Here is a 25,204-nt window from a genome sequence, read left to right as displayed (position 1 = left end):
GACGCTGTGTGGAATATAGCGTGAAGGAATGGTAAATTCTACCAATCTTTTTTCTCGGTGTAAAATTGAAAATTGTTATATCGGCGCGAGGGTAGAAAATTTCACCGTTTTAAGCACATCGAAGCGATATTTACAGCACCATCGAGCTCTTGATCATCGAGAGAATTGAAAGAATGTCGTTCTTCAAATAGACCGGAATTTTGACACGAAAATCAGCCACGCCCAACAGAAGTCATGCCTCGTCTGTGCATCAAAAAAATGGTCGGTAGTGGAGTGCAAGTACTCATAATTCGGTTTGCGGCCTGTGAACTAGTTGAACCCTGCGATCGACGCAAGAACCAGTTACCAATAACCTTTATCGGGAAAAGTTGTGCAACCGTCTCTCACAATGAGTGTGCCGTGGTCGGCTGAGAGAAAGCACAAGACAGGTGACTGAGCCTCATCATACCTTGCCATTTACAACTATTTTCATCATACTTATCCAAATCTGTCGTCGATTCTGTACCAACAGCATCCGACCAAATTCACCGGCTCTCGGCTTTGACGCAAGCCATATGATCTATGGCTGCTACCTATTCCCGCCAACCTTCCGTCCAACGTCGTCCCGAGTAAGCTGCCAAATCGTCCACTAAATTCCTGGTATTCGTAAACTTGCCGACAAGTTTTTCCCCCTAATCAAACGCAACAGGTACCAACATTGGAGCTCATCGCAAAATTGGCTAGCACACGTGTGGTTGGTCAGATGGTTTACTCGAGTTCATTCAACTCATTTTAAATAGTGCTCATTGCATTGACGTATACTCGGCATACTCTCTTCGCCCTCCTCCACTCTGTCCAGTATTGGGAACTTATACCGTTGAAATTTGGAGCGAATTTGCCATTTTTTGTTTACCCTATTTTTGTTTTTAGTTTTACTATGTCAATTAAATCCTCTCGGTTAATTGAATTCGAATTATAATACACCTCTTTGAGATCTCATCTGAAGTAAGGATGTCTCTTATACCTCCTAGATTTGATGACTCACTTGAAATACACGCGGGACATTATATGCATTCTTTTTTATAGACTTTTTTGTAGTTATTATGTACGTTGTTTCAAATTGCATGACTTCAGAATGAGCAACTAAATTAATTCAAAACTTTTCAGAAGAAAGAGGTTACCAACCTTTTTTTCGAAAATTCAACAATAAATTCTTACCCCATGCGGATCATTTGCAACCAGACAGCCTAATAACTAACACTGTTCTTCAGTCCATGTAATACCACTTCGACTATAAATAACTTCCATATTCATCAGGAATCAATGATTCCTTTAATATAATTGATGATTATCTCATTAGACTCCTTAGAGCTACCTAACACCGTATACCTCGTTTTTTAATCTAAAATCGCCCAACAATTATTTTCATTGATGATATACGAAAACACTACCGCATCAGCTCAATTTTCATTCGATACTCATTCTATAAATATAAATTCAAGTCACGTAACGGCAGGGGTTAAAAGCCCAGTTATAAGTGCTGATGAGTCACTTAACACGCTATTATGTGCATTTCCTCTTGATATTTCAACACAGACGTGACACCTGCATCAAATTATACCCGAGATTCATTCACATACGCTCAACTCATCAACGGGTGTGATCGAGGACCATTAACACGTAAGCAAGTGCAATGCCTCACCAGGTCCTATTCGATCGCCATTGAATGCATCCAGTCATTCATCGTTGCCAAGTCAGTCATGTAGTCCGGAAAAAAATTCAAGGGAACGAAATCATTTTAGAAGAACTTGCTTCTGAGTTCAATTCTACATCTTGATTGGTCCGAAAACCACGTGACTTTCAGTAATATTTTATCTATATCCCACATAACATAGAATGCAATTGTTTTACTCCGTGTGATGGTGTATCAAAGTTTCCAGCTAACTTACTGCTGATTGGCGCTGACTTAATGGAAAAGAGCATTTAAAAAAAATGTCTTAGCTCCCTCTCGAAGAGGACCATTGTGAGCATTTAACCGACTTGTGGCTCGAATGTAACCTCGCGATGATACCGCGCTTCAGTAAAAGTCTCAGCTTGAGTTCATTGCAGCATACAGCATTGCATTTCTCACTGTTGGACAGTTCAGTGTCTTTGTTATAATTGAAATTGTTTAAGGTTGCCATGACACCAACTTTAAGTTTGGCTTTGAAACAAGGCTAAAAATTAAACTGGTGATTTTCTCCTTAGAAGGTATGCAATGATAACAACATTTTAATCCGACTAATAATTTCCGCCATGGCAAGTACTGCTTCTGGCTCATTTTAGAAACATCAAATAGATCGTTAGTTTCCCTGTGCAGATATGCTCTTTTATGGATAAGCCAGTGCAAGTGCTTGCAATTGCAAAATAGAGTAAACTATTTGTAAGGTCATGCATTTGATGATGAATCGAATCCAATATTAATTTTTCACGTCAACTTTCATGAGACAAGATGGACTACATTTTTCAATCAGGAACCAAAATTTCTAGCCAACCCGTGAAAACATTTATGTGCATAGGAAAACTACATATGTCGTTTTTAAACTGAGCCAGATATTTTAGTTCCAAATTGGAAAATGCAGTCCAAATGTCCGACTCCTCGTTTGAGGCTCAAACGGTGCGTGCGAAGTTTAAAAGTTCAAATGTAAAGTTTAAACAAGGAAGACAACTTCTAACCTATTTGTAAAAACATTCATGTGCATAGGGAAACGAATGGTGCGTATGCCGTTTTTAAACCGAGCCAGATATTGTAGTCTCAAATTGCAAAATGCAGTCCAAATGTTTGATTCCTCGAAAGTTTGGGTAGGTAGTTTTTAAAAATTCATAATCGCAAGGAGAATTTTGAAACACTGGAATCACCTACGTGCTGATTTACCCGGACGGACATCAGTGGCGTGGTGCGAATGATCGATTATCGATATCTCGCAGTGGCGTGGCGTGAATGATCGATTATCGATACTTCCCCTTTGAAGGCATGGTGAAGAATCGATTATTAAGGTGTTCGTTGCGAACACCCTGTATATCGATCTTTTCCATAGGTTTAAATAGCAGATCAATCGGTATATCGCAAAGCACGCCACGCCACTGATATCTCGCCTTTGAAGCCATGGTAAAGAATCGATTACTAAGGTGTTCGCTGCGAACACCCTGATAATCGATCTTTTTTCATAGGATTGAGTGGCGTATGAATCGATATATCGCGAAGCACGCCACGCCATAAATTAACGTCAAGCGCGTGGCAATGGTAGGATTTACGTTTCGTCTGTCTCGAGGTTCCCGTTGCGGCTGCCAGGGACGAAAACTCTTTAAGGAGAGCTAACGGGCCTGGAACGTGCCCGCGGAACCGACGCCGGGGTCAACGGTCTCGGCTGACGCGTCCCGACGCGAGAAATATGGATTTTCCGATGGAAACGGCCTCAACGTCGCCGGCCGGAGACGGATGCGCGCGGCGCGGCGCGGCGGTGGTATATTGGCGCACTCGCCCGGCTCCGTCCTTTCCGCTGCATGCGAATTTGCATAGTTGCACAACGTGGCTGACGCGGCGCGGCGTCGCGCTGCGGTCTCGACGCCCCGCACGCACGCCGTCCGTTTCCGGGAAATTGCATCATGTCGCCAGCGTCGCTCTCAACTTTGAAGCCACCATCTGAGAGTCAGATCCACTTTTAGAGCCCGTCGCTTAGGTTATTTGGATGTATTCATTCTAAAAGGAACTATGTTGCGCGCAAATCGTATGCACATAGATCCTTTTAGCATAAATACGGTCATTTGGACGGGGTTTAAATCAGATTCCGCCAGACTGCATTTAGGGTTGCCTGACTTACTCTCAAGTTTTATTTTTTCAACAGAGAACTGAAACTTTTGGTGCATTTCTTTAGAAGTGTGAACAAAATGCTCAATATAATATGTTATTTGAACTACAATTAGCAAAACTTCATGTCACGTTGCCTAACTTCCCCTCAAGTTTTTTTTTTTTTTTTTTTTCTTTTTTTTTTTTTTTTTCTTCTCCAGGAACCAGACAACATTCCGCATTGAAGTTTTATCTGAATTTGCCCTTAATTATGAGGAGTAAGCTCAGTGCTCCCTACAGTGATGATTTTAAAAGTTCAAAGAATCGATACATTTATATAGGTTTAAATGGAGAAAAGCAATGTTGCCGATTCGCTAGATCCGCCAATGGAATCAATACATGGAAAATGGGCAAAAGTTCGAGAATTCATAAGCTGTGTAAGAAACATTAACAAGATTCCGGGACTTTTTAGACTTCCGCCTTATTCGCAATGCATTTCAGGTCATGCTGTGAGGCGTGAAGTTATCAAAGGAAAGAGCCAAATATGGTTAAAATACAGAGGAAAGCAGTGGAAATATGAAGACATATTTATTCTTGGTAATCGGCCTCCGTTGAATTATTTGACAAACGGATTTTACCAAATCAGACTAATTACATTTCACGTTGCGAAGTGTCCTCTAATATTTAAACGTTTTAAGAGAACTCTGAGGAGCATAATGCCTTGAAACTGAATTGGAATTTCCTCTGAATTATAAAAATCACATAATTTTAAAACACTGCGTGACTAGCTCTCTGCTAAAACTAGCTCTCCTGTAAATAAGCGTGGAGACTTCAATGCAGAGTAGAAAAGTAAAAATTCGCAATATGAAAGTATCATCCTTCCTTTCTCCAAAGTATAACTTTTGAATGATAACTTTCTCGTAAATTTTTTTTAATTTTACGTAACCTTATTCAAATAATCACACTAATTCACCATGATTTTTAAGAATGGAGTAGGAAAAGTAAAGGCTGAATACAGTGAAACTGTTGTGCCACTCTGGTGTACGACATCACTACTTCACGAAGATCATCTCGATTCCTTCGATATTATGTTTGAATTTGCAACGAAACTTGGCATCGAAGAGTAACGACTTGAACTGCAGCCACACCTAAGTTGGTTTAGTATTGAAAGGCCTTCGGGCCAGACCGAAGAATAGACATTAAGGGCATGAGGGAGTCATAAGCGACTGAACAAGCGAATACTGACCGCTATCGAATGTAGGCTGTGACAGTTTCCTAGTACGCGCCTTTGAGAGAGAGAGAACTTGGGCATGAACTTCAGACTTGGTGTTGGCTCACAGCCGATGACAACGCAAATGACCTCTAATTTGCAAATTTGCAACCGCAAAAGGTTGATTTTGTAAACGTTTTTGTTTCCTCTTTATTTTTTTTGTGCTTTCTTTTTTTCTCGGGGACTAAATCGAACCAGAAACCTTCAATATCCGCATTGTTTCAAAATTCACCTTCTTCATGTCGAGTATCGTGCTTCTTCAAACAAAAGAGAATCTGCAGAGAGTGAAACTTGTCTCCGGAGTTCGTCTGGAAACTTTAAAGTTCAGTGATTGCGGTAAATATGACTACGGCGGTCTTATTGCTTTACAGACATTTTTTATATAATTGAATTTTCAATTATTGTGAGGTCGTCACTCAGCATTCACCCCCCCCCCCCCCCACCCACAGTTTCCTGGACATTCAATGCTTTTTGAAAAGGAACTTTGCAGTATGGAACTAATACTTTTGATGCATTCATTGAACACCTATCTCATAGAAAACCTAATGATGCATACACTCTCTCCAAAAATATTCCAGAAATAGTATTCTCTACTTGTAAAATTCAACCCAGTTAAAACTAGCAACGTACTTTAAAAAAATCCGTATAGAACGAACTGTAGCTAGCCATAAGCTCTCGTTCTAGATATCTTAAAACTTTGCAAGCGTCCTACTAAAAGCATGTTCGCATATCAGATACAGCTAGCTCTCGCCACACTCAGCGAGGGAGTTGGAGATTCGATAGAAGCGAACGAAAATGCATTAATAAGTCAATAAGACTGCCAAGAGATTGAATCATTCTTCGACCTCATGTTCGATCGAACGAAATCAAAAGCTGGGTGCGGTAGAAAGTGTCTCAAGTTGGTTCACTCAAAGCTCTCTTTCCTCCTTCATTATTGTCGAGGCGTGTCGGTTAGCTGAGCTATTGTATGTAGGTGGTTTCAATAACAATACACTAAGAGCCCGCGCCGATAGGGTTGCTGTGCGATACGTTCACCTTCCTTCTTTCCCACACACGTCATTGTCAGATTGCATCCGAGCCAACCCGCTGAGCCCAATCTCGACCGGGCGGCGCTTGCATTTTATGTCATTTGAATAGAATTTCATAGAAACATACTGGGTAGCGTCAAGTTTCTACCGAATGAAAGGAGTTTGAAAATTCAATCCAACGTAAGACTTAATTTAAAGTAAAAATTTTGAAGAATATCTTTTCTTGACATTCAATTTTTTATAAAAAAATCGGCACAACTAGTTGAATTCGAGACTGTTTTAAACTTATTTTCTCCAGAATAGGACTTAATTTTACACAGCTCTTTCATTTTATGTCGTTTGAATAGGATTTAATAGAAACATACCGGGTAGCGTCAAGTTTCAACCGAAAAAAGGAGTTTGAAAATTCAATCCGACTGAATTTTAAGGGAAAAATGTGACGAAATGCATTTTTGACTTTTAATTTTTTACAGAAAAATCTTCATGACTAGTTGAATTCGAGACTACGTTTAACTTATTTTCCTCCAGAATACGATTTGTACATCAGTCTACAGAATCTCAGGGCTTTATACGTAGTAGCTCATTAAATATACGTTCTTTTGGGAGGCCTAGTAGGTAAAGTTTCGATTGTAAGTAATGTTTGTTTAAAAGCACCTCCATAGCATCATGAAAGCGAAAATTGTCAAACGCCTCGTGTCAAATTCAAATGTTTAATCTTAGAAACCCGGAAAATACTCTTACAACTACTTTAATTTAATCAATTAAAGTGCCGTATGAGGGATGCACCATCACAAGTTTAGCAATCCTCCATATCCTAGCTGGTAGCACCTGCCTCAAAGAGGGTTGGGTATAGTCAATGGTCTCAATGTGTATAAACAATTTTTTGGTGGCTCATTATGTCACAGGAAGGATTTAATTGAACTTTACATTTATGAAATTACAAAACGTTTATCATACTTTCATATTTATGTGTAGTTAGATTCTTTTTCAAAATGATGTCGATAATTTTTCAATAATAGAATCTGAATACCATTTTGTAATTATTATTAACGCTCACACAATATAATAAGTAGTACTCAGAGCTTGAAATCATTTTCAGAGAAATTTGACAACAACCTAAATGAAGAGGCAACTCTCACGCGACTCACCCGTAAGTTCAAGAGAAGACAAAGCGAGCCATCGAACTATCCTCCCATGGAGTAAATCAGATCATCCAAGGTCAGATCATAGATTACAGAGACCTAGCGCGTAATATATTGTAATTGATAAACTTCAATAACGTTTTACCCCATTCAAAGACTTGATTGTGTTCTCACATCTTTCACAACTTCCTTTCAGGAGAAGCACATTCACCGGTGAATGATTCCACCCACTTTTTTCACTTTCAACTTGGTCATTCTATTCAACGAATCTTATGAGTGATAGAGTTGGCTCGAATCATCACTTAGAGTATCCCCTCTTTAAATTGAGAACTAACTTCAAAACTGTGTAATTTCGTATTAAATAAAACATTTAACAAGAAATAAGCAAATACGTATGTTTTCTTCCACTTGGTTTTGTGTATGTTTTTATTTATAGAAGCTTAAGCTCAGAAGTCCTCGGTAACGTGAACGCATCTTCTCAGCATTGGTTTTTTATATAGTGACAACGAACATAGACTTGCAAAGTACCGGCTGCAATTTTGTGTTGGAATTGTTAGAAATCTCAAAATTGAGGTGCTTTGGACGCCCGTTTTTCACGATGTAAATTCATTTACTCTAATTTTTAAGTTCATACTCTGCTCCACTTGTGTCCATAATAAAATTAAGCATCAAATCAGAATAGGTGAGCCTTAATAATTTAAAAAAGTCGCGCTCTACTTACATGGGACCTTATACTCATACAGAATATATGAGCTTGCTAAGAATGCGATTTCAACATTAAAATGAGTGCTAATATCTCTGGTTGACCTCGCACAAAAGATGCCGCAGTCGTTGGTCTTCCACTTAAAGTTTTACGAGTCAACGAAAAAAGACTTTAACGCGCGGGTGGAAATGTTAACCGTCGGAATGACAACCGCCCATGCGCTTTGGTACTTAAAATTTTCGTATAATTATTGGTGTCGTCATCTCAAGATAGTACTACATGAATTTCTTTACTCGCTGCGCAAGTGTATAAAGGTGGGTCTAGACAGATATGACTATTAGATATGTGTCATCGATGTCTCGGAATTGTTTAAAAAAAATAACTTGCCTTTACCATGATTAACCCTAGTCTGCCTGAGTGGGGTCAGATTGACCCCACGGGAGTTTCAACTCTTTGCCATTTCTCGTGGTATGCACGAAATTTTTTGTCCTTCACAAATAGCTCTACAAAAACATCTAGGAACACGATTTTGAAGGGGAAAAAAAAAAAAAAAAAAAAAAAAATGTGCATGAGAGATCAAAAAATTCACGAGTACCCCTAGAAAGCCTGAGCGGGGTCAGATATCCTTATAACATATATTTTACCATTTAGCATCACAGAAGCTCACTTTGAAGGTGTATTCATTTTTCTCTTTTTAATTTTTTTCAGAAACTTATAAAACAAGCAAAAATTTTCAGATTTTTCTCGTTTTCAGTATTTAGTAGCCCTATGATTTTTTTTTCTCATGCTGAGAACAACATGGCAACATGTGTATGATAAAATGGTTGCATACCCTGCGCCGTGTTTTTTAAAACTTAGATATGCTTTATGGTTAAGGCCTGTAAGGTTAGTGCACTGATATTAAATAAAAACATGAAAAAACATAGCTAACTAATTGATTTTCAGCTGGGGTCAAATTGACCCCGCTCAGGCTTTCTTGTTGGTTCAGAGGCTCAGGCAGACTAGGATTAAAGAACACAAATTAGAAGTTTTCACACATGAAAATTCATATGGTCATACATTGAGTTAATTTTGGTATTTTTTAGTCAAAATACAATTACTTTACACGTATAATCAGATCACCAAGACAGCATTCTCACAAAGACTTCCTAATGAAACAATCAGTTGATTTTTCAAATTCGGCTGTGCGCGAAAGAAAGGGAGGAAATTTAAAAGTTTACCCTTGAAAGAGCACGAGACAGAAAACTTGTACGTAATGTGAGAAAAGTTAACCTTTGAGAAACAGCACTTTAATCTAGAACTCATGGAAAGAAAAGGCCACCGAAGAAGGAATTCCTCGTAACAACCTGCCAACATGAGTCAGTGTCGGTCGCGGACCAACGATAGCGAAGTAGTTCCTGCTCATTTTTCAGCATTGCAGCATTGAATGGAAAGGGCAGTCTCTCAATAAAGTCGACCACATCAACGAGGAATTAGACTTGTGACTCAACAGCGGCCCCACTCTGTGCCCTGCAGTGATTCCTCGTAACCTAAACAACTTGATTTGCTTCCTTTAATCAGGGTCATGCCAGCCCCTGAGCGCACAGCCTTTTTCCGGAAATGGCGGCAAATTCGAAAACCACGCTGCGCACCTCACGGTCATAAAATGCAGGACATGGGGCAACGCCCAAGTGGACGTGGACCTGAGCTAAATCAAAGACCGGTATGTATGTGTCCAATGTCGGAAAGCGTTCGATTCATGCAGCAAGATATACCGACTTTTAGCTTTTTAAAATTCTTAATTATGCACATTCAATTACAATTGATGATTACAACGCCGAAACTCACACAATGCCAGCAAAAGTTATTCTGTTTCTGTTCACTGACCACTCCGGTGAAATTGTTTTATTCTCGTTGGTGCAAATATGCATTTTTCGCCTTTTAAGGAAGGTGACAGCTGGTTTCATACACGGTGTTCAATGTGAGATAGATTTTTTAAGCTCTGAAAAACTAGAAAATCATCCAAGGGAGCCGCTTTTAAGCTTTTACATCGACAGAGGAATTTAAAAAAATTTAAGAAACAGTGGTAACCGAAGTGTCGAATAGAAGATCCTAGGTGTTGCCAGTAGCCCATTATCCCCTGATTAGATTCTTTTGGTCTCAAAGGGCACTGGAGCGCTCGGTAGAAAAGCGAGCAATGCGAAGATAGTTTCGTTCTAGAAACTCGAAAAAGCGCAAGTTATTTAACCTTGCATCATGTCTCGAAACCAGTTTTCCTTGAGTCGCTGACAGAATAAAACTGAGAGGCTACTAACACAGTTCTGTGTTCTTGATCTTCATTTTTCTCTCATCTTTCTCCCTCTAATCCACGCGACATGTAAATGATCCGGGCAACGATGCGTCGCAGGCTCAGATTTATGCCTCAACTCCTCATATCTATCTCAAGGCTCCGGGACGATTCGGTTAGTTGACACCGTATGGTAATCAAAGAAAACACATTTACTATTCCTCAAACAAGTCCAAAAAACACAAATAATAACACAACAGATTTTCCGACGAAACTTTTCAGTATTTTCAGTAACGAATAGATGATATAGCGATTCTTTATTCGACGTCAAAACCTTTTTTGCTGATTAATCCTATCCACAGGTATAGCAGCTCATCACCGCCATTTAATCAACGCCTCTAGCATAGATGCTAATTTTTTTTAGTGTATTTTTTTCATCTTGTGCTCGACCTCCTACGTCTTGTTACTAAAAACATAAGCACATTCTTTATATATTTTAAATATATTGGGCTGACTCATTCAAATCGAAAGTGAGGTTTCATTCTTTCGACTTTTCATTACAGTTCATTGTAGAATGGAGGGAGCGCTACCCTGCTATACCTCTCTTGTTCCATAGCAGCTTTCGGCGATCAAAATTGGTCGTATACCATCCTTTTATAGGTCTCTAACAGAAGACTATGCTTGTCCTAATAGCGCCGTGCCCACATCAAATTGGACGCTTCAAAGGGGCTCATTTATGACTCGAACTTGCACTGCTGGCCGGCCAATGAGGGGGCTGAAAAATACGTGGATGAACCGAAAATTTTTGCTCAGGAAAATGCCGCAAGAAAATGCAAGAGTTGCCGAATAAAACATGTATTTTCGAGGTAAGTTATGTATATTTTCCCTTAAAATTTTCAGATATTTTAGATTAAATGTTGTACAAAATTTTCTGAAATTTTTGAAGAAAAATACCAGACACTCTCCTTGAAAATTCATAGTTTAGCGGATGAAATATGGCAACTTCTGGAGGTTCAAGCGGAGTTCTCCCTGAGCACGGCAGTAGGTTTCTGACAGAAGACTGAGCTTGTCCTTATAGCGACTTGCTCACATTCGAATTGCAGGCCTCAAAGGGGCTCATTCAGGACTCGAACTTCTACCTCTGGCCAACGATCAAGAGTGCTAAAAATTACGTTGATGAGCCAAACCCTTTGGAACCCCCTGGGGCCGAAATTTGTCGGCTCTCTCACACGGAGATGAAACATTTATCGAATAGTCCAAACCGCACCAATCAGAAGCGCCAATCAGAAGCGCTAAGTCGGACTAAAGTGCTATCAAGACTCGTCCTAAGTATATTTTAGTGCGGTTGAAAGACCAACGCAGCCATGCTAAGGAGGAACGTCGTATGAGCATTCAAGAGTTGCCAAATTTCTCCTCATAAAATAGTTATTATAGAAGAAAGTTATGAATAATTTTCCTTGAAATTTTCAGGAACTTCAGGTGGAAGTGCCGAAAAAATTATCTGAAAAATTGGAGGAAAAATATTTACAACTTTCCCGGAAATTCGTGATTTACCAAAGGAAAAATGGCGACGCCTGAAGGTTCATGCGGCGTTTTTCCTTAGCACGGCAGAACAAAAGTCGGTCCCTGTTAAAAGGTGGGCAAGACACTTAAAGAATTAAAAACACTCAACGGCAACGAAGCGCGGATTGAGATCAGTCTAGATCAGCGAAAGTGGAAGGTTGTGAGCGGAGGGGAGGCTGGAACGACGGGCGATTAGGAGCTCTCGGATCTCGGAGTATGTGGAGTGCGAGCTATTCGTAGCGCAGTTTAATTATTATCTAATTAATGGGTGCTCCGCGCTTATGCTGAAGCGTAGTGCCTCTTAAGTGCCGAGCGGCCGCGGCGTAGCATGCCGTGCACGAATACCAAGTTGCCGTTTTTCATCCGCTGTCATTCCTTACCCGTCCTTATCTCTTTGCAATCTTTGGTCATACGCGAAAAAAATAGTCAGTAACATACGCACTTAGCGCTGCGTAAAAGCGGCATGGTCCATGTAGAGTACCTTTACAGGTAGAGTGTGGCCATTTCTGTGCCGGTTTTTCATTGGTCGCGAGAAAACAGGCTGACACGATGTTCTTACGGCCGTAAAAAACAAACAAGATGGCTGTTATCAGCAAGCAAGTTTGAGGTTATGCACATCCATAGACAAGAGACCCTCCACTGGCCTCCTAGCGACAGGTGGAAGCTTTTACTTTCGGGGTTTCAACAATTCCTTATGGACAATTATGAGCGAGCAACAGTCATCACCCTATTTTCGGCTGTTGACTTACCTACATGGTCGATGATGAGCTTCGGATGACGTCATAAGCCAAACAACTTTCCCAAACGTCGGCCATTTTCGGCTTGTTTGCAAAACGAAACTGCCAACACGTTGTTGAACATCAACCATGTAGGTAAGTCAACAGTAGAATGCTGAAGTCCCGAAAGTAAAAGCTTCCACCATGGCCAAGTTACTAGTGGAGGGTCTCTTGTCTCTGTGCACATCTTACATCCTCCTGTGATAAAGGCGAAAGGCGATTTGATAGTGTTTTCATGTGTTTTTTCAAGTGTTATTCGTAGACATGCTAGTTTTAATTGTTACTGCCGTATAATTGAAATTTTTGTAAAATTTTAGCTTCTTATCGATGTTACGATGAGCCACCATCTTGTTTGTTTATTTACGGCCGTAAGAGCATCATGAAGCCTAAAAACTCGTTGACCAATCAAAAAGCGGCACAGTTTTCCTGTAGTAAAAAGATACGAATGGCCATACTCTGTCTATAAAGGTACTCTAGGTCCATGCAGCTCGCCTTAGAGTATCTACCTGTATACGGGAGAGTATTGCCATCGCTGTGCCGCTCTCTGATTCGTTCATCAGTTTTAGGTTATCATGGAGCTCCAAAGTTGGACCAATGTGAACAAACCGAACCCAGAGGAATACGTATTATCGGCTGAGAAATGAATGATAATCACACTCAAAGCTTAATTTTCAGCAAAAATATTCATCAAAGTTCGATCCTAACTCAATTCAGAAGTTGGATATAAATAAATGTCTGTCACACGCAAAATCACGTCAAGAACTATGTAGAACTTTGCCGCCATCTTGTTTGTTTACGTTGGGCCAAACTAGGAGCGGAGGGGCTGGGGTTTGTTTACATTGGTCCAATTTTGAGGCTCCATGATAGCCGACCAATCGGAGAACCGCACACTTTTTCTGTAGTAAAAGGATTGCGATGACAATACTCTCCAGTATACAGGTACTCTCTGGGTCGGTGTGTCACGCGTGAAGGTGCGTCTCCAGATCAAGCACAGAGAGGGGATGCGTCTCTTAAATATTTTTTTTATGGAGAAAACTTCGATTTATATCAGCTAGATCACGAAGATGAAGACCTTATGGAAAGTTGGCGAGAATAATTTGACAAAGAACAGCTCAATGCGAGAACAATTAGCGAAAATCGAAAACTAATGACAGAACAGTGACTAAATAGAGAAAAAAGCTTGAGGTTCACCGGGAGAAAAGTGGTAGGGGTTGTTGCGGATGATACAGGCATTTCCAATTAATTGTGGTAGTTACCCAATTACTCGCGGTGCTACCCCAATAAATTAGATTCCTGACCCAAATGTTGCGGTACCACTACAATTAATTGGAAATGTCCACATCATCCAACAAATTGGAGTAGCACTACAGTTTGAAGGATAACTCCAAACACTTTTTTCCGTGTCCTAGCAACCGAACTAGGCGACAGTAATTTTCTTGAAGAACAACAGGGTTTTTTCTCTGATCTAACACCGACTCGCACATGAATATAAATGCTCCTTCAATTCATTAGTTATACTGCCATGCTTTGTAAGCAGTGTCCTTCTGCACAAGCTTATATTTGGATGCAGTAACTATGAATTATTGCGATTTCTTTCATATCTGATCAATCGAACTTAATATGATTTCTACCACGTGTGTTCGGCCGAGTCTATGACCGTATGTGTTCCTACCGAGCAAAGAATTCAATGCTAAACATCCTTCGAGGTGAGAGCGTAAAGACATAACTCGCTACAATTGGACAACCTTCAACGGAAGGAGTCCATCTCCATTTTGACATTATAGACTCAGTAATAATGTGGTTTCATGCGCTTGAAAGCTCACATCGAAACGTAGGCTTCCTTCATTTAACGCTGTTCGATTGCGAATCGACGTGCGAATCGTAACCGGTTCATTGACCTTAGGGACATTTTCTTGTCATGCATACACTATCGCTAAGTTCTTGAGAGAACCAAAGAACATTGTTCGTTTAAGTTCGTCTGTTGTGGATGGAAGGAGAGGGGTGGGTAAGAACCTATGCTTTTTCTAGCTCAGGGTTACATTGGTTATTATATCCTAACTCTCCTCATAAAATGGGAGATCGTACCTGTCACTTCTCTCATAAAATCCACATTTTGACGCAGTACATTCCCACGGGGAGGCAAATACTCTCCTCAACCACGGGAGAAATGTATTGGGGGTTACCCATCTAAACATGTAGTACTATGATAATGAAAATAATGCTAAAAAGCAAGGAAAGTGCACTTAAATTTGGAATGAAATCGCTAAAATTTAAAAACTCGATCTTTCCTTACTTAATTGGGCCTCATTTTGCAATTTGGAACTATAAATTCTAGCCCGGTTTAAAAAAAATAAATTTATGTGCCCTTAGTTTCCCTACGCACATGAGTGTTTTTCCAGAAGAACCAAAATCTATAGTTCCAAATTGCAAAATGTAGTCCAATTATATGTCCGGACGACGTTTCCGAGGTGGTACTACCCCAATTTTTTGGATGCTATGAACATTTCCAACTGATTGGACCGAGTTCATCAGAAAGGAACCAACCCACATTTTCGAAAAAAATTGAGTTAAGAATGTTTTTGAGTTCTTCGAGTTGTATATTTTCTTCTGCCAAAAATTCAAAGCCGAAAAAAAAATATTAGTTTGTGAAAATAGGGGTTAAATTTCACTTTCTACATTGAGTCTCATGGAGGATTAAAACTTCAAACCTTTTTTCTCAGTTTCAACTTGATGTGGAGTGGTTCCTTTCTGATAAACTCGGTCCAATTGTGGTAGACTCCCAACTCAGGATGCGGCAGTAACGCAACATTTGGGTTTGTAACCTAATTTATTGGGGTACCATTTCTCCCTTTAACTCTTTTTCACAATTCGAGAGTGGAAATTTTGCAAGTTAGGAATGTAATTACGCTCTTATTCTGTCTGGGAAAGGGTAATTTTACCGGACAAAAATTTAGCCCCTGAAGTTTGAATCTACGATTTTATTGGGTGTTGTGCCAGCGCACAGTGGATCGAGTCAATTAGAAAGGTCGGCCATGAGGTATTTAACTAAAACTGCAAATTTTGATGTTTATTTTGCAACATTTTAAATTTCAAGGGGTGCCTCAAGAAGCAAATTTCACGAGAAAATCAATGAAACTACTTTTAGAACCCCAAAGTTTTGTACAAATGGAGTTATAAGCGTTTAAATTTTCCGAATTTTGTCCAGCCTCTCCTATTGACTCGATGCACTGTGCGGCAACGGTGGGGCAACGTTGCACGAACAAGCGCGAGCACACGCGAGGAAACATTGGAGGGGGGGAGGGGAGCCGTTGTCGGTCGTTGTCGTCCGAAGTCGTTCGAAGTCGGTGGGTGCATTGACTGAAACAATTATGACAATCATGATGATGAACCATTGATTCATTCACGCCGTAACGCGGCGCACCACACACCACCACCGCACTGCACACCTCACTTTATGAAAGGCTTGCATAACCCCCTGTCTACGTGGGCCCCCGTCTTCCTGTCTTCTCAGCCCTGACATCCGTTGCTCGAGCTTTTCTAGAATCGAGAAAAATCGAGCTCCAATTCGGATTCGGGACCGTTATAATCATTGCAAGTCGACGGTGAAACTACCAAACCACGTATCTCGGTTTGCGACGTCGCAGACTTCCTGCCATACTTTATTTTTTAAATGAAAAACTACTTAACATCCAGTCTTGAAAATTTCTGTGATTTTTCCTCTTTGTGCGGAGAAAATTCCGTGAAAATTTCAAGGAATGATATTGATTTGGTCTACTTCAAAAAAATAAAATGTGAGCGTAGATTTTTAAACACCGCAAACGAGATACGTGGTTTGGTAGTTTCACCGTCGAAGTGAAGTTGGACCGCGTAGCTGCCCCGCGTAACTAAGGTACCCATATAAGGATAGTACTAGCATGTCAAAATATTGAGCTCTTAGGGCTTAAAAGAGTAGCCAACCCTCTAACACAAAGAGTGTCAATGCCAATCTTCAGAGTCCAATATCAAACAAAGATTGCCAGAGGTTTTAGTAAATGAGCGTTCTTCCGCCATGTATGCCGCATCTTCCGCATCCTGAGCAACCACCACTTGGTCATCACCATAAGATTGTCATTATCTCAAAAAACAGTTTTGTTACCCACGCCGGTTCTTCATCCTCAACTTTTCACGCCGGCTATACGACAAATTGAGAATTTGCAGGTGTCTGGAATTCGATGAAACGTGTTGAAGAGGAAACTACTTAGTGAACTGAACACGAGGATACCCTTGGTTCATGAATTGAACGATTATTGGAGAAGATATGACACAATTATCTATTCTGTTGAAATACATATGTTTAAATGGGGGATGCCGCCAGGTGACGTCACTAGGCGTTGCATTTTTTCACTTTTAAATCTATTTTTATACTGTTTCCCTTATCGGAAAAAAATAACAAAAAATACTATAAAATCAGCTCTTAAAGCACTTTCAAATGAAGCAATAAAAAATTTGCATGCCAATTCTCCATTACCGGTAATAAACAACGAACTACTCCACCTCCCACAAAATTGCCTCGTCTAGAACAAAAGACTCGTAAAATTCAAAATGCACAATGTAACATCTAAGGATATGTCTCGTCACATGTGAGATTCTACGTGTACGTAAATATAAATTCAAATTTTGGTTAAGTTGAAGCAAGGGCAAACACCGGCAATATAGACACAAAAGTTTTACTGCGGGCGGCGCGGCGCGGTGGGGCTGGTCATTTGATAAATCCGTTGCGTAAATTATCTTTATAAAACCTGCCCGTGTTGCAATGCCTCTCCAAACTATGAGGTAGCTTAACAAAACAGTCACTCTCGCCTTTTATTTATGCACGACCGTCGGTCCGAATTGTGTCCCAGTTCCCATTTTGAACAAACTTGCCCAAAGACTTTTTACGGAATATCGATTCCACAGTTGTTCCGTTCCCTCCCGATCACTGGAAAAAAAACACATTGGATCTAGAGTCCAGACTCATGAAAACATTGACAAGAAAAAGGACTCTTGATTCAAAAGGAAATCCGCTCAAATTAAGAAGCTTGCTTCTTGATTTAAGCTTAGATCTGATTGAATCAAGAGTATTTTTTCTTGTCGATATTTTTAAGAGTCTGGACTCTAGATCCAATGTGTTTTTTTTCCCAGTGATACACTCAGAAACATTTACTCGCCATCGGAGAGTAATCCTCTAGGTCAATCTGTGGTAGATTTTGTTTAAATATACTGTACAGGTGATTGTTCTGCATATTTTCCCAAATTTTCATGAAAAATGTACAATAAGTATAAACTATGTTACAAAGAAGATGGTTATCAGTTTTGGCGTTACACATTTTCTGCCTATATTTATTTATTTGAAGAGAACAAAATTATTTGTTTTTAGTTTGAAATTTTGATCGAATATTCATTAACAATCTAAATGAATCCTCTAAATATTTGACACTAAAATATTCATAAATAACTCTGGTGAAAAATCAAGAAAGAACGGAAATTTTGGAATTCTGCAATCAAATGAATGTATTGGTTCAATCACCGACACATGATGAGTGCAATTGATCTTTTTCTTCAAATTAAATTTTTCATTAATTATTTGGGTCTTAAACAAGGTGTCAGCTTTTTTAGGCCTTTGAAACCTCCAGTTGTTTCAATATTTACTTTGAATAATGACATTTTTAAGAAACTAAATTAAAGTAGGTAAGTCACAGAGCTTATAAAGCCTTTTCCTAACCCAACTTTGACAAAAAGCTTTAAATCCAACAGTCCGACCTACTCTATTCTTCCGAAAATCTGATTTTTATAAGTACTACACGTAACACAAGGGAGAGACACCCCTTACATATTTGCCATATCTTGATCAGTGTAAGCAAGACCCTACACTTATCGCGAAATTTGAAGATAACACAGTTTTGACAGTTACCCGCCGAAATACCCTCACACGGAAACTTGTGTCTCGCACCGTCATGACTTTTTCACTTTTTACAATACCGAGAGAGCAGTGGAGGTTAGGAGTCGTAGAGCGCGAGGGAGTGCTGTAAAGCGACTTGTATGTACAATACCGATGAAAAATGCATTAAATCATGAGATGAAATAAACAACATTTTCGGAGGATCAGGAGGTAGAAAAAGGTAAGAACCGTTCTGAAAAAAATGATCACAGATATTTGCTATAAGAAAAGTTGAACGATTATGGTTTGTCCTCGAGACAAAAATCACAAAAACAACGTTAATCCCATGCCTTGCGAGTAGCAAGTGAGCAAATCTGTTGCACCGCGCAGATTTGCACCTGAATAAAAATGTCACCACTCTGATCTTGTCTCGGTCTCCCCTGAAAGATAAATTTTTGAGTGCGCAAAACCTAAAAGGGGCGCTAAATGACAATAAATCTCTCAAAAATAGATCTGTCCCCTGAAAAAACAGTTCAGTGCATTCCACGTGTGCGCTTTGACAACTTTCTTGCATATTATTTTAGCTATTTCTAAAACCGACATTCTTCTCAAAAATAACCACGAGTCACTGATTCGTTTATGATTTGCAATGTTACCGTGGGATCATTTTCTTGAATTGTCGCATGTTTATTGGTCCAAATGATGCAGAATTATCTCTTCTTTACATGCTATTTTATTCTCTCCTCTCGAACTTTAAAACACAGCTTACTTGACTAGGTCCCATTCATACTATATCCGTCGCTTTGATAAAGTAAAAAAGTAGGAGGAATTTGTCATCCTATTGACCACGCAGAAAACTCACTGAGATTTGCACAAAATCCGCACAACTATTTTCTCGTTAAACATTAAACTGCTTCATTAAATTTAGCAATAGCTGATGTGGCTTGGTTCCTTTCTACTTAACGGGGTCCAAATAAATTGTCAGCAAAATGTTTGGAGAGTTTTCCATTCCTTTTAAAAATGAAGGTTTATTGATCTGCAGTAGAGAATTTGCAGGTGTCTAAAATTTGATGAATTTCGTGTTCAAGTGGAAACTACTGAGTGAAGTGAACGCGAGGATACCCTTGGCTCATGAATTGAACAATTTTTGGATAAGATATGACAAAATGATCTAATCTGCTGAAATACATGCGCTTAAGTGGGAAATGCACTAATGCAGCCAGATGACGTCGCACTAAGCGGTGCATTTTCTCACTTTTAAATCTACCATTTCCCATATCAGAAAAATATCATAGAAAATACTGCGAAATCAGATTTTTAAGCACTTTTAAATGAAGCGATGAAAACTTTGCATGCAAATTCTCAATTTATTCTCAAAGATTTGTCCATCCCATTCAAAAATGAAGGTTTAGTGATCTGCAATTGCATTTCGTACGACCGCGGCGCGGCACCTTCTGCAACTGGTCTCGTCAGGCACCGTCTTCGAGAGCGGTGCCTTACCGAGCACTTAACCCAGATACGGAGATTAATGGTCGGAAGGCATCGCGACAACGGTGGATCTAAAATATGCGGCGTTTTTCAGAGCTGAAGCGAACCTACGTACGCGATTGAAGCCCGGGATTGCGTCACTGAAACCCAAAGATTTGGCACAAAAGTTTAAAAGTTGAGATCGGTTACAAAATGTTAGTCCTCCGGCTTAAGAGAAATGGGCAGCCGAGGCGGCGAGTGGGGTGGAGACATAAACACGCAATTCATTTGCTATGCGTGGCGGAGGACGCGGTCATCAAGCATCGGACATCAGGCAACAGCCATCAGGCACCGGACGGCAAATCATGCGTCATCCCAGCGAAATTATTTGCCAATAAACTGCAAGACAAAATGCAGGACTCGTCCGCATTTTTGCTTTTTTTATACGACGCGACGCCCCAACGTTGCACGATGGAGCTGAATATCTTACTGAAAATCAATGATAATACCGATGAATAATTTATTACGCCAGGAGATTTTTTTTAATCGAATCGGTGTGAAAACTTTAGGTATACCCTTGCAGTATATTCCATTGACAATGGGTAAAATCTACACTGAAAAAAAAATAAATTCGGTCATGTGAACTGAACGTTCGATGTTTCATATCATCCCAAATATTCGGTTCGTCAAACTGAACTTTCAGTTCGTGTAGCCAAACGTTCGCCATATATAACCAAACTTCGTTCGTCAGTTAGTTCACTTTACCGCACAAATTCAGTTTGATAAACCGAAAATTCAGTTTGACAAACCATGGGATGATGCGGAACACCGAACTTTGGTACGTGCGACCGAACTTTTTTCTTCAGTGTAGGAGGGGCAAAAACGCCTCAAGATAATGTTTTACCTATTCTCTGCAAAATAGATTCCGCGTGGAGAAATTCGTTGTCAGGTTTGAATGTAGAATTAATCAAAACATCTGAATCGATATTGATGGGATAGTATATGATGATACATCAGAAAGTTCGATTTATATCGATTAGTATTTCTTCAAGATTTCATGGCTCGGAAAATAGTTGACTGATAATAATTCGGAATACTATAGGGGTAAAGTGACGGATGGTAATATGCAAAACCGAAGAATAACGCCTCATCAAGTGCCTTGACATATGTCACCCTCTGTTCAAAACTCGCAAGATAGCAATGTACTTAAGTGTACAATATACGTTTAGAGATTTTTTAAAAACTAAGTTTTTCTGTGCGTCAACACGCATCATACTTGTACGTAACATGACACCACTGTGGCCCCACATAACATTTTCTTCGAGTTTCCCTGATCATATAGGTAAGAAGTAATAGGACACAGTCATTCAATTAAGACGAACATTTTCCAACTTAATGCAATGTTGCCAATAAATGAGACTTAATCCGAGTTTTCATCGCTCAAAAATCATCGTTCTTTTATCTTACTCATAAAAAAAAAAAAACACTACCTCCCGGTAGTAATTCCTAAATTTCGAGTTAAACTGACAAAGCTTGTTTGTTTTCAGCCATAGCGCGCGATGTATTCCTCTAATATGAGGATTTCCAAAGATTTATTTTAAACAATTTCCATCAGAGGCAACTTACATTCATTCTGCAAGAATATTACATTAGATATCACTCAGGAAAAGATAAGGTATGCTGAGACCGAAATTTCAAGACGTAGTAAGAAATTACATTGAATAAAAACCTTTTTTTGAGACTTCCTTATGTATATTAATACCTTCAACTCAAGGTAGCTTCCAGGAACATCTTAAAATTTTATGTAGAAGGGGTCTTCATTTTCTCTCTTAAATTTCAACTGTGATTTTGAGATTTATGTCGCTATAATTTAACAATCTGCCCTCGAATGAGCTGAAATACACCTGCGCACCAATTAGCTTTGTTTTAATGACAGTTGGAGCTGCGGGTTCATTATCGAATCGTTATCGAATGACCTTGATTGATTGATTACATCGCCAACATAGGGATTTATCGATCAAGTTCATTCGATATATCGATCTATCGCGCCGCTGTTAGGTTAATAACATGTGCACTCTTGCCGAGGGGCAGGTTACGCCCTCACAACGATGACAATATTGAGCAATAAAACGTGGCATCTCTAAATATGGTTTAAATCAAAAATAAATCCACAGTTTTGATTGAGTAAGCGGGTTCATGGCCGGCCAAATTTTAGATTATGAAACACATAAATCTGATCCTAAATGCCGGGCTTTCTTGAAGATTCGAGCCATCTCGAGACAACAACAGTTTTGTAAGTTTTGAAGGTCACTTACTCAATCACATGCCTCAAATGGGATTAAGAGAGTATCCGAATAATTTATTCTACCTTAATGGTATGAGAGAACCTCTTCATTCAGTACCATCTTCGAAGCAAAGTTAGGAAATAGGCATGGAAAGTAGGGTTTATGGGTACTTTCTTTAAGTCCGACAGTTGGGAGGGAGGAGGAGAGACTAGCCATATTCTATGTATTCTAATAACAATTAAATTAAGGTTAAAAATTTAATTCTAAGGGAGTTCTTTTAGAATATATGGACTGAGTATCGAGGTTTTTCGGGTAAAAGGGTAAAGCTTTTTTGAGTGAAGCTTTTCGGGTAGAATCCAATGGGTGTAATGCATACTGTGCGAAAACAGTTTTCATTGGACCATTCCTTTTTAATCCCATCAGACATATGACCATACATGACGTCATAATAATCTGTCTTCTCGTTTTTGGGGTTGTTAACTTGGTTTCTTGAGGTCTGTAATTGGGACTACTCATCTCATCTCAGACACAGCACATGGAGCAGAGAAGAGATATAATGGTTGATTTCATCGTGTTCTATACTGAATTTAGAGCAGATGAGTAACCAGTCAAGAAAACCACAGATCGAGTTAATGATTTTATGATCAACTTAAATAGTCGAATACGATTACGGTTAGATCGATAGCATTCTTTTCGCATCAAAATTGGGCCAGAAGTACTCGTTAAAGACAAGCATTTGCATTCTATTTAAAGCTTTCCTATTATCATAAGAATGAAATTGACACTTAAATGAATTAAATTTGTCAAATTTAAGGAGAAAAATACGGAGGAGCACTTGGCGGTGATAAATATTTAAATCTTGGTATAGATTTTCCAAATATTTATAGTTCATCAAGCAAAAAATGACACCTTTCAGAGTAGAGCATACCCCTCGTGTTTCCCAGCATTTCACTTCCCATGCTCTCCGAACTTTTCTCGATGAAAACGCTTTCGGTCGCACTGAACTCTTCACACGCATCGTGATGGTAGTGTTCCAAAACAGTACTGAACGAGGGATGGATTCACGCCACCGTTTCATGAAACAAAACAACGAATGACTCTGCTTTTTAACCGTCCACACTGTCACACAGTCGCTGCGTGCGGCGATGATTAAGAGGACAAGACCGGAGCTTTGGAAGTTGACCCGGGTGAGTACTTTGCCAAGCGGAAGTGCAAAAGTGTCATACGAACTCGTGTTTGGTTAATCCAGTGGCACAAATCCAGTCGGAGAATTTCGACCGGAACACTGAGGGAGGAACATTGTCGTATCCAGTGCTAGAAAGGAGCGGAGCTGGTGACCCCGTGAACCGTTCACAGATGTCATACGGGACATGGGACATGGGACACAGGATCGGGTTCAAGCACGATTTCATCACTGGGGCGAGCGCGGGTTATATAATAAACGATAACAAGCGGCGAAGTTGACTGGGAACGCGGGCGAATCGAGATGCAGCCGTTAGGAGAACATGGTCCATCATCCATCGAGCACAAAAACTGGAGGAGACAAGCAAATCAGAGAAATAAGAAGAAACTGTAAAATTCTGGTACATACCGAAATGAACAACAGCAAATAAACTAATAACGTGCGCTAGGAAGTAGTTATTCATTGTGATCACCTCACTTGATACTTTCACTCAGTTATAACTCGACTAAAGCCGTCTTCAGCGCCTGCGTCGTCTTATATACTCGCCCTCCTCCGGCAATGAGTTGACCTACTCCATAGCCCGCCAAAAAATAACCATTCACCTTGTCATAACCTCCCCTTGCCCTTAACCATATCCGCACCCTCTTCCCTTGCATCTTATTCAAGTGCACGTGCTCTTCCTCTCATCATATCGAAATTCCATACGAAAGCAGAGCATATCATAAAAAAGTCAAACTATTTTTCTAGTCATGACCAACTCTTGTCCTAAAGTAGAGCTTTAATATTCTTACCTCCAGTTTTTCAAAGGATAAACGCTTCTTATCTCCTCGAGCATTTTAACGAAATTTTAAAAATGAAAAAATAAAAATAAAGAAAAATTTTTCAAAATGGGTAAACGTAATTTAAAGGAAAATCTTGGACTCAAGCAGTGTCATATTAAGAAATTAATAAATTAATCATGTTTCCCTCGGTATTTTAACCTTGCACTTAATTACATCCGCACCATTTTGCCTCTTTTATTTATGCTATTTTGCTGTAAAATACAAGTTTTAAAAAAATTGAAGCAACTCTTAAAAATCTCAAGTATAGAAAATGTAGAAATACAAATTAATTTTCTATGAATGATATTTATGTAAAAACAATAAACTGTAGGGTTACAATGACAAAAAATAATAAAATAAAATAATTCTTTAATGTTTCCAACAACTATAGGCATTTTCCTCTCTTGCCCGAATATTTTCACATACTTCAAAAAAATCCCTAATTCCTTTGATGGAGTTACTGAAGGCTGAAACGTACAATCTAAAAAATTGTCCAGGTTAGCTCACATTTTATAAACGTTACTATTCAGTGGTCGGTGGTTGCTAAAACTAAAAAGGAACCGTTGGGTAGACTATTTTTAATTTAGCCGCACCATATCGTTGTGTGCGGTTCTCAAAATTAAAATGTGTTTGCTGATAGTACATATTTACTTTTCTGGCTATCTGAGGTTTCCAATAATATTGCACACATGAGTAATGATTTTTTTTTTAATTTTGACAAAGAAATAAAAAACACATTTAAAATCAGGTAAGTTCAGTCCATTTTTATGAAAATATTAGCACAATTAACTGAGGTAAAAGGGGATGGTTTAAAGTGAGAGAAAATATTCGGAAAATGATTTCTGGTTTTTTTTTTTTTTTTTTGAATATTTTAGTGCATTGTTGGAAATCTAAGAAAACAACCAGTTCTTTTTAACTGCGTTTATCACTTTTTTTAATATTTCTCATAATTTGCAAGAAATTCAACAAATTGACTTGAGACAGTCACATTTTTTTTTT

General features: G+C 39.2%; 1 protein-coding gene across 1 annotated transcript in view; it reads right to left on the bottom strand.

Annotated features, from left to right (window-relative positions):
- Window positions 1–23,923, bottom strand: part of Gasp (Chitin binding Peritrophin-A domain-containing protein Gasp) — a 38,389-nt gene extending 14,466 nt beyond the window's left edge. The window contains exon 1 of the mRNA XM_019051029.2: window positions 23,793–23,923. Within this exon, the coding sequence (XP_018906574.2) occupies window positions 23,793–23,847 (55 nt within the window). The 5' untranslated portion in view covers window positions 23,848–23,923. The remainder of the gene's footprint in view (window positions 1–23,792) is intronic.
- Between the last annotated feature and the right edge of the window lie 1,281 nt (window positions 23,924–25,204).

This window comes from Bemisia tabaci, chromosome 5 (genome assembly GCF_918797505.1).
Source record: "Bemisia tabaci chromosome 5, PGI_BMITA_v3".
Classification (NCBI taxonomy): Eukaryota; Metazoa; Arthropoda; class Insecta; order Hemiptera; family Aleyrodidae; genus Bemisia; species Bemisia tabaci.
Note: the sequence above shows the minus strand (reverse complement) of the source record. Positions and strands in the feature narration are given on the sequence as shown.